At 34.9% G+C, this 16,598-nt stretch overlaps 2 protein-coding genes across 2 annotated transcripts; both read left to right on the top strand.

Annotated features, from left to right (window-relative positions):
• The first annotated feature begins 9,906 nt into the window (after positions 1 to 9,906).
• LOC121130656 (uncharacterized) lies at positions 9,907 to 10,753 on the top strand. The gene is made up of 2 exons (XM_040726375.1): positions 9,907 to 9,919; positions 9,977 to 10,753. Exons 1-2 carry the CDS (start codon positions 9,914 to 9,916, stop codon positions 10,667 to 10,669), a joined length of 699 nt encoding a protein of 232 aa, XP_040582309.1. The 5' UTR covers positions 9,907 to 9,913; the 3' UTR covers positions 10,670 to 10,753.
• Positions 10,754 to 15,164: 4,411 nt separating this feature from the next.
• On the top strand, positions 15,165 to 16,160 carry LOC121130655 (uncharacterized). Its single transcript, XM_040726374.1, has 3 exons — positions 15,165 to 15,173; positions 15,242 to 15,326; positions 15,385 to 16,160. Exons 1-3 carry the CDS (start codon positions 15,165 to 15,167, stop codon positions 16,074 to 16,076), a joined length of 786 nt encoding a protein of 261 aa, XP_040582308.1. The 3' UTR covers positions 16,077 to 16,160.
• The last annotated feature ends 438 nt before the right edge of the window (positions 16,161 to 16,598 follow it).

Genomic DNA, 16,598 nt, shown 5'->3' with positions numbered 1-16,598 from the left:
GTTATTCTCCGTATTTACAGTGGTGTCAAGTGTGGAAAAAAAAATCATCAAAAAAAGCAAAACTTTCCCCAATTTTTGTTGACCTTCTTTGCTCTTTACAGTATATGCTTGCTCTTTTCAAAGATAAGATGTCCGGTCCTCCTCTGTGATTTTGCACCAGTACCATTCTGGATTGAAAATAATTAAAAGTGTACCATTAGATAAGATCAACCCTGTACATTTAAAAAAATGATATGATGCTTATCCAGAAGGTATTCCTGCTCTTAATAAATTATTTGCCCCTAAATTGAAAAATTCAAATCTATTGGCAAGCAAAGAACACTATAGCTTTTAAAGTAATATCTCGTGTGTTCTTCCAGTGCATATTTATTCAGTCAAGTCCAGTCCATTAGAATTTAAGGTCGACATTGCAGTAATTCTTGCTAATGGCCTTAATTAATTCCTACCTTCCCTCCTTTGTCATAGCTGATTGTAGGTGATCTCCTTCAAAGCATTCTTCAAATTTCCAGGGTTATCATCTTGATTTTCTTTTCTTTTTTTTTTAACATGCCCATTATACACACGATTTTCATCACTACTTACACACTTCTATTCATGAACAAACACTCTTTACTACACTTTATACATGTAATTAGATGTTCTATTCTCAAGAATGAAGACATAATGAGTAACAGCTTTACAAAATACACTCCTACTAATAAACTAATTCTTATCAATTCGATGATTTTTTTAAAAAGAAATGAAGAACAGTAATATATATATAATTTTAATTAAAAGTTGGGTATGTAACTCGATCATATCACAAGACCACTCAACTTTTGACATGAAAAATGAAAAAAAATAATAAATACAAATGACAACCGTATTGATAGTTTATTGTAAATCCAAATCTTTGATACATTTCATAGTATTAAACAAACGTGATCTTAAATATATAATTGTGGACTATAGGCCTTCATTACATGAAGTTTCCTCTACTTTTTGGGAATTCAAAAAGATGGTGGAGGGATGTATGTCCTCACATCTCACTTTTGTAACTTAAACTGTATACTAATATAAGACCAATAACTCTTGGGGACAATGATGTGAATCCAGTTTGTTTTTTAGCTGGACTTTGACTTTGTAATTGGTAGTATATTGAATGAATTTTATTTTCGTTAGGAGTTGTCATTATTATTTAACATCCTTTCCTAAATAGATTCAATTATATTCAAAACATGTTTCAACGTTCGTGTGCCCTCATAAAAGGCGGAGCGTAATCCTGAGGATTTGTTGCTGAGTTATAATTGTATGTCCCTGTTATACTCAAAGTAGAATTGGGGATCGACCTCGGAGTAATTCTGGCAAATGTCCTTGCTTATATCCTTTTCTCCTACTTCTCGCGTCACAGCTGACTGTAGCTGATCTAATGAAACGTCATGAGTAGTATTCTTTCTCTCCTCCAAAACATTCTTCAAATTGTCAGGGTTACCATATTGATTTTCGTTTTTTTTTTTTTTTTACATGCCCATGCCACATTGGAGTTTCACCTTTGCTTGGGGATAAGAAACCAAGAGCAAAAAATTGATATTGTTTTGTATTTTTAAAACAGTAAGATTTTAACATAAATAAATACAAAATTCCTTTCCGTATCAAAAATCCATCGTTATTCGCAGAAAAATTTATTGTTTGGAAAAAATAATTCAAATATTAAATTTCTGGGAAAAAATTAAAAAGTCTTTACAAAAGATTCACTTTTTCCCCGCCAAAAATGATATTTCCATTTTTTGGAGAAAAAATTCAAAAATTTACAGGTATTCTCAAAATATTAAATTTTTTGGGGAAAAAAATTCAAAAGTTTATAGCTATTTAAAAAAAAGTTTCGAAATTTATATTTTTGTAAAAAGTTTTTTACACCTATTTTCGTCGCATAAAATATTTTCATCCTGAGCAAACAAAAAATATCTAGTAAAAAGAAAAAATTCCTTAATAATAGGAGGAGGTTACATCCCCTTCAGTCCACCCTGCAGACGCCCCTAATTTAGTTCTATATTCTTGGTCAAGAGCAACGTTTCTTACAGTGGGTATCGCGAAATACTAGAGAGCCCTGACCGCGTCAGGGGTGGCGGAAAAGTTATACGTCTTTTAATAACTCTTTTATTTAAAATCCGACATATCATATTTGAATACATAAATATATTCTTTTTACATATATGTAGAGAATAAACTTATAAGTTTTAGAGAAAATACATAAAGTGTAAAAATCGGTTTCAAGTACACATTGTCATTAACATTCACAATGCAGGAAGCCAGCTAGGGCGGCGAATTCAGTGTGAAGAATACTGCTTAATAGATTTCACAAGAACAAGCAAAGCAACATCATTATGGAACGTTTTCAAAAGAAAATCTCCCACAAGAATTGTACATGATTTACTTTGAAATGGGGACTCAGCCTTTTGCATGTGTATGTCAACGGCCTCGGAGTTGGCACAAAATTTCACTGGAGTAGATCTAGTTTGACCAAAAGAGGGCATACAGCAAAAGTTACAATTATTTTAACATGACAACAGCAGTTTTTGCATTTGCACTTTTTGATAGGTGCCCTGACTGAAAAAAGTTTGAGGAACACTGGTTTAGATAACGAGATCAAGCTTTGAGGTTCCTAGACAGAGACGAAACCAAGGGGATTTCGATAACTACTCGTGATTGGGTTTGGTAAAGAAATCCTAGAATGGCCTGAGACTAATATAATATTTACTAATTCAGTCAAGTTCAGTCAGAACCTATCTTGTTATGAAATCTAAAAATAACGGCCTTGATCTGTGTACATAGATATGTATAATAAGAGTTGTAAATCCTAAGGAACTTTTTGAGCAGGAAATTGTTGTTGTTGGCAGCCTGAACATTTTTTTATTATATTTTTGGTGTTGTCCGGAACTTTTGCCTTAAACGACATATTTTGCCTGAGGACATTTCCCATAAACTATAAATAAAACATTTATCCTGTTCCCTACTCCAATAATTAATAAATTGTTACCTATGCAAAGTTATTTCCTGTGTATTTCAACTATCTGCGGTTGCAATCACCAATTTCGGAGAGAAGGATAAAATATGACTGTTGGGTAAAAAAAAATACAAGTTACCTTCAGTATACAGAAAAGTGTTCTGAACAGTTTCCGACCTCAACCAACGTTCAGCCATTTTGGGCACACAGATGTTATCAACAGTTATTTGAGTTTGTTGATACTGAGTGTTTTGTGAAAATGGACAATAATGAGTAGTTTCAGCTGTCTAAATATTTGTTTTTGAAAGTGTAACCTTTCAATAGAGTCAGAAAATAGCTACATACACATATAAAGGCTTGTTTTGTCAAAATTAAACACGTCTAAGTCAATCCAACTAAGTCATTGAGTCAAAAACAATGAGTGTCTCGTGAACAATTATTTTGTAGAATAAAATGCAGAGTACTATTTAGAACGGGATACCGAGATGTAAGCATCCCCCGGGAAGTAGTGGGTTGAGTCACTAAGGGAAAATGTTGAAAAATATAATAAAATATTCAGAAAAAATGTCTAGTATCCTCATTATGTCTCCGTATTTAATGAAATCAGAGCTCTTTGAATGATTTTTAAATTTCTTTTGAACTTTACTAATCCTCCATCTCTTCTTGATTTTTCATCTACCTACACGAGAGCTCGAGCGGATTAGATATTTAGAGTTAAGAATAAAACTGCTCATATTTCAACTTTTAAAAAAATGATATTTAGCACCAGTTTGGTTTTCATCCAACGTTATACATATTGGTTTAATTCTAGTTAAGTACCAGTTATATCAACTGAACGCCTGAAAGTGTGAATTTGAAAAGAAAACACTTAGTCCCATATAACGTTCATTATTTCTCACATAATAATTATAGAAATATTGTAATGAAAAAGCAAAAATAAATGTAGAGAATTTATGTGACGTCAGCAAATTTTTATGACGGCCCAATTATAAATAACAAGGGTTTATATCCATGAATCCCCTTTTGTCATTAATATTAAGGAACAGAATAATATGTAATTTCTACTTACTTTTCTATAAATTATCATTAATCAAAATGTATCTAGATAAAAAACTGAAGAACTACATAAAACGTTAAGAAAATAAATTGAAGCCTATTTCTCTATTCTATAGTCAAGTAAAGCCCTCAGATGAAGACTTGTCATTGATTAATTTATTTTAAGACCAAAATAAGGATACTTTTGATAGAATTTATTAGAAAATAACAGAATTGGATAAATGTAGGATATTGTAATTAAGATAGATACAGTATATTGCAGGAAAGGCAACATTTGATACATAAAAAATAATTTTTACTATTGCGTATGTGACGCAAAGATAACGACGTTGAATTGTTGTCTCATTACGTACAATATCTTATAAAGTTGGGCTTTTTATTATTATCGTTCAAGCGTATAAAGGTTCATCACACGACAAAAGTCAAGCAGTTCCTTACTGACTATCCAAACAAAATAAACATCAGCAAAAGCATGAAGGTACATGGAAACAAACTAATATAATATACAAACATCTAATAATTCGCTTTTTATCAGGTTTTCGTTGTTATTTCCACTCTTTTGGCTCTTGCCTCTGCTAACCAATCCAGCCATCAACCATCCAACACGGACATGCTGCTCCTGTCCACACCTCTCCATCCACAGACCACATGGTGTTCATCATGCTTCCGTAGTCAGCCAACCCGCTGCTGATCCCTCTGACGTTCACAACCCCTACACTGCTGACTACAAGAAGCCCATTGCTGCTTTGTCCACGCACCAGCTCATGCCCCAGTTCACGCTCCTATCACCCTGCTCCTATCATCCAGCTCCCTACCACTCCAGCCCCCTGTTGTTCACAGACCAGCTCCTTATCACCCAGCTCCTATCACCCAGCCCTGTTGTTCACAGACCAGCTCCTTACCACCCAGCTCCCGTTGTCCACCAAGCCTTCTCCTATCACGCTGCTGAGGTCTGGGCGATAGTCCCCGCCGTCTACCAATACGGATATGCTGTCGCTGATGACTATGCTGGAACCAACTTCGCCGCCAACGAGAACAGAGACGGATACTCCACCAACGGTGAATACAGAGTTGCCCTTCCCGGTGGCCGCACACAAATTGTTTCCTACAACGTTGCTGATGCTTACTCTGGATATGTTGCTGATGTCAGATACGAAGAGCCTCATTACGACTCCTACAAGCCTGCTCACAAGTAGCTCCCTATCACCCTGCTCCCTATCACGCCTAAAATTGAAACTATTTATTTATCCTAGATTTTATTCTCAAATTTATATATTTATTTGAAATACAGACCTGAAAAGGACTTATAAGGAAATAAGCTTTTCCTATAAAGTTTTATTTATTTTTTAAATTTATAGGTCTGTTCTTAGAAGCATTGATTATTGTTCTCAATGCTTCTCATAAATCATATTAAGATGTGAAAAATTACTTATCATCGCACTTGAATGCAATTCATTCTGTTTGTTTTTCTTATTCTCCAGTGAGACTTACTTTCATGGATGCTCTGACAAATTCTCAGTGTTACATTTTCCGATGCCATTCTTGATGCTACACCATAACCATTCAGGGAAATATTTTCCCCATTGGAAAACGTGGAAGTCTCCAAAGTCTCACAGGTGAGGAGCTGAAGAACAATGCCTGAGGCTTAGTACTATATTACATTTAAGGAACAATCAGAATTGGATGGTAAAAGAGCTCAAGAAATTACAAGTCATTATATATTTGACTGAGCTTCTGATATTAGTCTCAGAAAAGACAACTCTCTCAAATACTTCCAAAACTCTGGATTGCTCTCAAGTTCGTCTCAGTCTTCTAACTCTTGCTGAAGCAAAGAGGAGCTTTTCAAAACTAAAAACTCATCAAGGCTTACCTCAGGTTCATCATTTAAAAGAATCCTTACTGGTCTGGGCATCATCAGAATCAATCACACAGTTGCAGAAACAGATCTGATACGATTAAGGCATCAACTACATTTCATCAAGAAAAGCAAGGGTGTGCAGCTGTAGTTGGCAATTGCCTTGTTTAAATGGAGTAAGTTATTTGACGCATGTTTAAACCAATTTATTTGTATAATATGTATTACTCTGTGTGTGTGGCTTTAATATATAAGTGATTTTAATTTTTCTTGTTTTTTTATTGTCCCTGTTATATTTTCTTTGGGAGGGGGCTGGAGGTGAAGTTGGAGTGCGCCAATGCCTATATAGATATCCTATCAATTACCCCCCTCCTTCAAATGAAGTTTAAAAATGGCTACTTCAGTCTATAACTTAACTTGACTAAAATATTAGAAGGAGAAAGGAAACTTGCAAACATGGCTGTTACTGGCGCGTATAAAATTTGGGTAAAGGGTCAATACTTTTGATCTGTCTTCTTTATTAATTTGTTTTACTATAAAAACTTTTTTTTATAGTAAAATAATGTAGTAAGGTAATATTCGGATTACGAAACCCGATTGGATATTTAGATGTGTTCATAAAAGACCGAGTAACCAAGAGTTATAATTCTAAGTCTTTGTTGCACTCGAAGTGACAAAATGACACGGAGCTCCATTTTGAGTCAAAATAAAGTTGTCATCGAACTTTTCTCTGGCCAGGTTGCACGTTCTTATCAGAATTATGATGTAAGTATTGATCCTTCCTCTCCGTCAAAATGTGAGGGGAGACTTTGCCTGCCTGGGCACTGTTTGTTCTGTGAAGACATATCTCACTGAAACTGAGGCATTGTCTGGATGTAGCGGTTATTCTCCATATTTACAGTGGTGTCAAGAGTGGGGAAAAAATCATCAAAAAGAGCAAAACTTTCCCCAATTTTTGTTGACCTTTATTTGCTCTTTCATACAGTATATGCTTGCTCTTTTCAAAGATAAGATGTCCGGTCCTCCTCTGTGATTTTGCACCAGTACCATTCTGGATTGAAAATAATTAAAAGTGTACCAGTAGATACGATCAACCTTGTACATTTAAAAAAATGATATGATGCTTATCCAGAAAGGTATTCCTGCTCTTAATAAATTATTTGCCCTAAATTGAAAAAAATTCAAATCTATTGGCAAGCAAAGAACACTATAGCTTTTAAAGTAATATCTCGTGTGGTCTTCCAGTGCATATTTATTCAGTCAAGTCCAGTCCATTAGAATTTAAGGTCGACATTGCAGTAATTCTTGCTAATGGCCTTAATTGTTCCTACCTTCCCTCCTTTGTCATAGCTGATTGTAGGTGATCTCCTTCAAAGCATTCTTCAAATTTCAGGGTTATCATCTTGATTTTCTTTTCTTTTTTTTTAACATGCCCATTATACACACGATTTTCATCACTACTTACACACTTCTATTCATGAACAAACACTCTTTACTACACTTTATACATGTCATTAGATGTTCTATTCTCAAGAATGAAGACATAATGAGGTAACAGCTTTACAAAATACACTCCTACTAATAAACTAATTCTTATCAATTCGATGATTTTTTTTAAAAAGAAATGAAGAAAAGATATATATATAATTTTAATTAAAAGTTGGGTATGTAACTCGATCATATCACAAGACCACTCAACTTTTTGACATGAAAAAAATGAAAAAATAATAAATACAAATGACAACCGTATTGATAGTTTATTGTAAATCCAAATCTTTGATACATTTGATAGCATAAACAAACGTGATCTTAAATATATAATTGTGGACTATAGGCCTTCATTACATGAAGTTTCCTCTACTTTTTTGGGAATTCAAAAGATGGTGGAGGGATGTATATCCTCACATCTCACTTTTGTAACTTAAACTGTATACTAATATAAGACCAATAACTCTTGGGGACAATGATGTGAATCCAGTTTGTTTTTAGCTGGACTTTGACTTTGTAATTGGTAGTATATAGAAGGAATTTTATTTTCGTTAGGGTTGTCATTATTATTTAACATCCTTTCCTAAATAGATTCAATTATATTCAAAACATGTTTCAACGTTCGTGTGCCCTCATAAAAGGCGGAGCGTAATCCTGAGGATTTGTTGCTGAGTTATAATTGTATGTCCCTGTTATACTCAAAGTAGAATTGGGGATCGACCTCAGAGTAATTCTGGCAAATGTCCTTGCTTATATCCTTTTCTCCTACTTCTCGCGTCACAGCTGACTGTAGCTGATCTAATGAAACGTCATGAGTAGTATTCTTTCTCTCCTCCAAAACATTCTTCAAATTGTCAGGGTTACCATATTGATTTTCGTTTTTTTTTTTTTTTTTTTTTTACATGCCCATGCCACATTGGAGTTTTCACCTTTGCTTGGGGATAAGAAACCAAGAGCAAAAAATTGATATTGTTTTGTATTTTTAAAACAGTAAGATTTTAACATAAATAAATACAAAATTCCTTTCCGTATCAAAAATCCATCGTTATTCGCAGAAAAATTTATTGTTTGGAAAAAATAATTCAAATATTAAATTTCTGGGAAAAAATTAAAAAGTCTTTACAAAAGATTCACTTTTTCCCCGCCAAAAATGATATTTCCATTTTTTGGAGAAAAAAATTCAAAAATTTACAGGTATTCTCAAAATATTAAATTTTTTTGGGAAAAAAAAATTCAAAAGTTTATAGCTATTTAAAAAAGTTTCGAAATTTATATTTTTGTAAAAGTTTTTACACCTATTTTCGTCATAAAATATTTTCATCCTGAGCAAACAAAAAATATCTAGTAAAAAGAAAAAATTCCTTAATAATAGGAGGAGGTTACATCCCCTTCAGTCCACCCTGCAGACGCCCCTAATTTAGTTCTATATTCTTGGTCAAGAGCAACGTTTCTTACAGTGGGTATCGCGAAATACTAGAGCCCTGACCGCGTCAGGGGTGGCGGAAAAGTTATACGTCTTTTAATAACTCTTTTATTTAAAATCCGACATATCATATTTGAATACATAAATATATTCTTTTACATATATGTAGAGAATAAACTTATAAGTTTTAGAGAAAATACATAAAGTGTAAAAATCGGTTTCAAGTACACATTGTCATTAACGTGCCATGCAAAAAGCCCAGCGGGGTCAGCTTGAATTCAGTGTGAAGAATACTGCTTAATAGATTTCACAAAGAACAAGCAAAGCAACATCATTATAGAACGTTTTCAAAAAAGAAAATCTCCACAAGAATTGTACATGATTTACTTTGAAATGGGGACTCAGCCTTTTGCATGTGTATGTCAACGGCCTCGGAGTTGGCACAAAATTTCACTAGGGTAGATCCTAGTCTGACCAAAAGAGGACATACAACCAAAAATTACAATTATTTTAACATGACAACAGCAGTTTTGCATTTGCACTTTTGATAGGTGCCCTGACTGAAAAAAGTTTGAGAAACGCTGGTTTAGATAACGAGATCAAGCTTTGAGGTTCCTAGACAGAGAATAATATGTAACTTCTACTTTTCTATAAATTATCATTAATCAAAATGTATCTAGATAAAAAACTGAAGAACTACATAAAACGTTAAGAAAATAAATTGAAGCCTATTTCTCTATTCTATAGTCAAGTAAAGCTCTCAGATGAAGACTTGTCATTGATTAATTTATTTAAAAACCAAAATAAGGATACTTTTGATAGAATTTATTAGAAATAACAGAATTGGATAAATGTAGGATATTGTAATTAAGATAGATACAGTATATTGCAGGAAAGGCAACATTTGATACATAAAAATAATTTTTACTGTTGCGTATGTGACGCAAAGGAATGGCAGGCGTTGGGTGTTGTCTCATTACGTACAATAATATCTTTATAAAGTTGGGCTTTTTATTATTATCGTTCAAGCGTATAAAGGTTCATCCACACGACAAAAGTCAAGCAGTTCCTTACTGACTATCAAACAAAATAAACATCCGGCAAAAGCATGAAGGTACATGGAAACAAACTAATATAATATACAAACATCTAATAATTCACTTTTTATCAGGTTTTCGTTGTTATTTCCGCTCTTTTGGCTCTTGCCTCTGCTAACCAATCCAGCCATCAAACCATCCAACACGGACATGCTGCTCCTGTCCACACCTCCATCCACAGACCACATGGTGTTCATCATGCTTCCGTAGTCAGCCAACCCGCTGCTGATCCCTCTGACGTTCACAACCCCTACACTGCTGACTACAAGCCCATTGCTGCTGTCCACGCACCAGCTCATGCCCCAGTTCACGCTCCCTATCACCCTGCTCCTTATCATCCAGCTCCCTACCACCCAGCCCCTGTTGTTCACAGACCAGCTCCTTATCACCCAGCTCCCTATCACCCAGCCCCTGTTGTTCACAGACCAGCTCCTTACCACCCAGCTCCCGTTGTCCACAAGCCTTCTCCCTATCACGCTGCTGAGGTCTACGGCGATAGTCCCGCCGTCTACCAATACGGATATGCTGTCGCTGATGACTATGCTGGAACCAACTTCGCCGCCAACGAGAACAGAGACGGATACTCCACCAACGGTGAATACAGAGTTGCCCTTCCCGATGGCCGCACACAAATTGTTTCCTACAACGTTGCTGATGCTTACTCTGGATATGTTGCTGATGTCAGATACGAAGGAGAGCCTCATTACGACTCCTACAAGCCTGCTCACAAGCCAGCTCCCTATCACCCTGCTCCCTATCACGCCTAAGTGAAACTATTTATTTATCCTAGATTTTATTCTCAAATTTATATATTTATTTGAAATACAGACCTGAAAAGGACTTATAAAATAGTTTTTCTTATAAGTTTTATTTCTTTTTAAATTTATAGGTCTGTTTTTAAGGGAGAATCATTTGATTATTGTTATACTCAATGCTTCTCATAAATCATATTAAGATGTGAAAAAAATTACTTATCATCGCACTTGAATGCAATTCATTCTATTTGTTTCTTATTCTCCAGTGAGACTTACTTTCATGGATGCTCTGACAAATTCTCGGTGTTACATTTTCCGATGCCATTCTTGATGCTACACCATAACCATTCCGGGAAATATTTTCCCCATTGGAAAACGTGGAAGTTTCAAAAGTCTCACAGGTGAGGAGCTGAGAGAACAATGCCTGAGACTTAGTACTATATTACATTTAAGGAACAATCAGAATTGGATGGTAAAGAGCTCAAGAAATTACAAGTCATTATATATTTGACTGAGCTTCTGATATTAGTCTCAGAAAGACAACTCTCTCAAATACTTCCAAAACTCTGGATTGCTCTCAAGTTCGTCTCAGTCTTCTAATAACTCTTGCTGAAGCAAAGAGGAGCTTTTCAAAACTAAAGCTCATCAAGGCATACATCAGGTCCATCATTTAAAAGAATCCTTACTGGTCTGGGCATCATCAGAATCAATCACACAGTTGCGAAACAGATCTGATACGATTAAGGCATCAACTACATTTCATCAAGAAAAGCAAGGAGTGTGCAGCTGTAGTTGGCAATTGCCTTGTTTAAATGGAGTAAGTTATTTGACGCATGTTTAAACCAATTTATTTGTATAATATGTATTACTCTGTGTGTGTGGCTTTAATATATAAGTGATTTTAATTTTTCTTGTTTTTTATTGTCCCTGTTATATTTTCTTTGGGAGGGGGCTGGAGGTGAAGTTGGAGTGCGCCAATGCCTATATAGATATCCTATCAATTACCCCCCTCCTTCAAATGAAGTTTAAAAATGGCTACTTCAGTCTATAACTTAACTTGACTAAAATATTAGAAAGGAGAAAGGAAACTTGCAAACATGGCTGTTACTGGCGCGTATAAAATTTGGGTAAAGGGTCAATACTTTTGATCTGTCTTCTTTATTAATTTGTTTTACTATAAAAACTTTTTTTATAGTAAAATAATGTAGTAGGTAATATTCGGATTACGAAACCCGATTGGATATTTAGATGTGTTCATAAAAGACCGAGAGTAACCAAGAGAGTTATAATTCTAAGTCTTTGTTGCACTCGAAGTGACAAAATGACACGGAGCTCCATTTTGAGTCAAAATAAAGTTGTCATCGAACTTTTCTCTGGCCAAGGTTGCACGTTCTTATCCAGAATTATGATGTAAGTATTGATCCTTCCTCTCCGTCAAAATGTGAGGGGAGACTTTGCCTGCCTGGGCACTGTTTTGTTCTGAAGACATATCTCACTGAAACTGAGGCATTGTCTGGATGTAGCGGTTATTCTCCATATTTACAGTGGTGTCAAGAGTGGGGAAAAAAATCATCAAAAAGAGCAAAACTTTCCCCAATTTTTGTTGACCTTATTTGCTCTTTCATACAGTATATGCTTGCTCTTTTCAAAGATAAGATGTCCGGTCCTCCTCTGTGATTTTGCACCAGTACCATTCTGGATTGAAAATAATTAAAAGTGTACCAGTAGATACGATCAACCTTGTACATTTAAAAAAATGATATGATGCTTATCCAGAAGGTATTCCTGCTCTTAATAAATTATTTGCCCCTAAATTGAAAAATTCAAATCTATTGGCAAGCAAAGAACACTATAGCTTTTAAAGTAATATCTCGTGTGGTCTTCCAGTGCATATTTATTCAGTCAAGTCCAGTCCATTAGAATTTAAGGTCGACATTGCAGTAATTCTTGCTAATGGCCTTAATTAATTCCTACCTTCCCTCCTTTGTCATAGCTGATTGTAGGTGATCTCCTTCAAAGCATTCTTCAAATTTCCAGGGTTATCATCTTGATTTTCTTTTCTTTTTTTTTTAACATGCCCATTATACACACGATTTTCATCACTACTTACACACTTCTATTCATGAACAAACACTCTTTACTACACTTTATACATGTCATTAGATGTTCTATTCTCAAGAATGAAGACATAATGAGTAACAGCTTTACAAAATACACTCCTACTAATAAACTAATTCTTATCAATTCGATGATTTTTTTAAAAAGAAATGAAGAACAGATATATATATAATTTTAATTAAAAGTTGGGTATGTAACTCGATCATATCACAAGACCACTCAACTTTTTGACATGAAAAAATGAAAAAAATAATAAATACAAATGACAACCGTATTGATAGTTTATTGTAAATCCAAATCTTTGATACATTTGATAGTATTAAACAAACGTGATCTTAAATATATAATTGTGGACTATAGGCCTTCATTACATGAAGTTTCCTCTACTTTTTGGGAATTCAAAAGATGGTGGAGGGATGTATATCCTCACATCTCACTTTTGTAACTTAAACTGTACACTAATATAAGACCAATAACTCTTGGGGACAATGATGTGAATCCAGTTTGTTTTTTAGCTGGACTTTGACTTTGTAATTGGTAGTATATAGAAGGAATTTTATTTTCGTTAGAGTTGTCATTATTATTTAACATCCTTTCCTAAATAGATTCAATTATATTCAAAACATGTTTCAACGTTCGTGTGCCCTCATAAAAGGCGGAGCGTAATCCTGAGGATTTGTTGCTGAGTTATAATTGTATGTCCCTGTTATACTCAAAGTAGAATTGGGGATCGACCTCGGAGTAATTCTGGCAAATGTCCTTGCTTATATCCTTTTCTCCTACTTCTCGCGTCACAGCTGACTGTAGCTGATCTAATGAAACGTCATGAGTAGTATTCTTTCTCTCCTCCAAAACATTCTTCAAATTGTCAGGGTTACCATATTGATTTTCGTTTTTTTTTATTTTTTTACATGCCCATGCCACATTGGAGTTTCACCTTTGCTTGGGGATAAGAAACCAAGAGCAAAAAATTGATATTGTTTTGTATTTTTAAAACAGTAAGATTTTAACATAAATAAATACAAAATTCCTTTCCGTATCAAAAATCCATCGTTATTCGCAGAAAAATTTATTGTTTGGAAAAAATAATTCAAATATTAAATTTCTGGGAAAAAATTAAAAAGTCTTTACAAAAGATTCACTTTTTTCCCCGCCAAAAATGATATTTCCATTTTTTGGAGAAAAAAATTCAAAAATTTACAGGTATTCTCAAAATATTAAATTTTTTGGGGAAAAAAATTCAAAAGTTTATAGCTATTTAAAAAAGTTTCAGAAATTTATATTTTTGTAAAAAGTTTTTACACCTATTTTCGTCGCATAAAATATTTTCATCCTGAGCAAACAAAAAATATCTAGTAAAAGAAAAAATTCCTTAATAATAGGAGGAGGTTACATCCCCTTCAGTCCACCCTGCAGACGCCCCTAATTTAGTTCTATATTCTTGGTCAAGAGCAACGTTTCTTACAGTGGGTATCGCGAAATACTAGAGAGCCCTGACCGCGTCAGGGGTGGCGGAAAAAATTATACGTCTTTTAATAACTCTTTTATTTAAAATCCGACATATCATATTTGAATACATAAATATATTCTTTTTACATATATGTAGAGAATAAACTTATAAGTTTTAGAGAAAATACATAAAGTGTAAAAATCGGTTTCAAGTACACATTGTCATTAACGTGCCATGCAAAAAGCCCAGCGGGGTCAGCTTGAATTCAGTGTGAAGAATACTGCTTAATAGATTTCACAAAGAACAAGCAAAGCAACATCATTATAGAACGTTTTCAAAAAGAAAATCTCCACAAGAATTGTACATGATTTACTTTGAAATGGGGACTCAGCCTTTTGCATGTGTATGTCAACGGCCTCGGAGTTGGCACAAAATTTCACTAGGGTAGATCCTAGTCTGACCAAAAAGAGGGCATACAACCAAAAATTACAATTATTTTAACATGACAACAGCAGTTTTGCATTTGCACTTTTGATAGGTGCCCTGACTGAAAAAAGTTTGAGAAACGCTGGTTTAGATAACGAGATCAAGCTTTGAGGTTCCTAGACAGAGAATAATATGTAACTTCTACTTTTCTATAAATTATCATTAATCAAAATGTATCTAGATAAAAAACTGAAGAACTACATAAAACGTTAAGAAAATAAATTGAAGCCTATTTCTCTATTCTATAGTCAAGTAAAGCTCTCAGATGAAGACTTGTCATTGATTAATTTATTTAAAAACCAAAATAAGGATACTTTTGATAGAATTTATTAGAAAATAACAGAATTGGATAAATGTAGGATATTGTAATTAAGATAGATACAGTATATTGCAGGAAAGGCAACATTTGATACATAAAAATAATTTTTACTGTTGCGTATGTGACGCAAAGGAATGGCAGGCGTTGGGTGTTGTCTCATTACGTACAATAATATCTTATAAAGTTGGGCTTTTTATTATTATCGTTCAAGCGTATAAAGGTTCATCCACACGACAAAAAGTCAAGCAGTTCCTTACTGACTATCAAACAAAATAAACATCAGCAAAAGCATGAAGGTACATGGAAACAAACTAATATAATATACAAACATCTAATAATTCACTTTTTTATCAGGTTTTCGTTGTTATTTCCGCTCTTTGGCTCTTGCCTCTGCTAACCAATCCAGCCATCAAACCATCCAACACGGACATGCTGCTCCTGTCCACACCTCCATCCACAGACCACATGGTGTTCATCATGCTTCCGTAGTCAGCCAACCCGCTGCTGATCCCTCTGACGTTCACAACCCCTACACTGCTGACTACAAGCCCATTGCTGCTGTCCACGCACCAGCTCATGCCCCAGTTCACGCTCCCTATCACCCTGCTCCTTATCATCCAGCTCCCTACCACCCAGCCCCTGTTGTTCACAGACCAGCTCCTTATCACCCAGCTCCCTATCACCCAGCCCCTGTTGTTCACAGACCAGCTCCTTACCACCCAGCTCCCGTTGTCCACAAGCCTTCTCCCTATCACGCTGCTGAGGTCTACGGCGATAGTCCCGCCGTCTACCAATACGGATATGCTGTCGCTGATGACTATGCTGGAACCAACTTCGCCGCCAACGAGAACAGAGACGGATACTCCACCAACGGTGAATACAGAGTTGCCCTTCCCGATGGCCGCACACAAATTGTTTCCTACAACGTTGCTGATGCTTACTCTGGATATGTTGCTGATGTCAGATACGAAGGAGAGCCTCATTACGACTCCTACAAGCCTGCTCACAAGCCAGCTCCCTATCACCCTGCTCCCTATCACGCCTAAGTGAAACTATTTATTTATCCTAGATTTTATTCTCAAATTTATATATTTATTTGAAATACAGACCTGAAAAGGACTTATAAAATAGCTTTTCTTATAAGTTTTATTTCTTTTTAAATTTATAGGTCTGTTTTTAAGGGAGAATCATTTGATTATTGTTATACTCAATGCTTCTCATAAATCATATTAAGATGTGAAAAAATTACTTATCATCGCACTTGAATGCAATTCATTCTATTTGTTTCTTATTCTCCAGTGAGACTTACTTTCATGGATGCTCTGACAAATTCTCGGTGTTACATTTTCCGATGCCATTCTTGATGCTACACCATAACCATTCCGGGAAATATTTTCCCCCATTGGAAAACGTGGAAGTCTCCAAAGTCTCACAGGTGAGGAGCTGAGAGAACAATGCCTGAGACTTAGTACTATATTACATTTAAGGAACAATCAGAATTGGATGGTAAAGAGCTCAAGAAATTACAAGTCATTATATATTTGACTGAGCTTCTGATATTAGTCTCA

Source organism: Lepeophtheirus salmonis, unplaced genomic scaffold (genome assembly GCF_016086655.4).
Source record: "Lepeophtheirus salmonis unplaced genomic scaffold, UVic_Lsal_1.4 unplaced_contig_10450_pilon, whole genome shotgun sequence".
Taxonomy (NCBI): domain Eukaryota; kingdom Metazoa; phylum Arthropoda; class Copepoda; order Siphonostomatoida; family Caligidae; genus Lepeophtheirus; species Lepeophtheirus salmonis.
This window is presented reverse-complemented; position numbering and strand designations above follow the sequence as displayed.

What these genes read in the sequence shown, in the direction of transcription:
- LOC121130655 (XM_040726374.1), top strand. An exon ending in ACATCAGCAAAAGCATGAAG is followed by an intron (nt 15,327 to 15,384) that starts GTACATGGAAAC and finishes CTTTTTTATCAG; the next exon opens with GTTTTCGTTGTTATTTCCGC.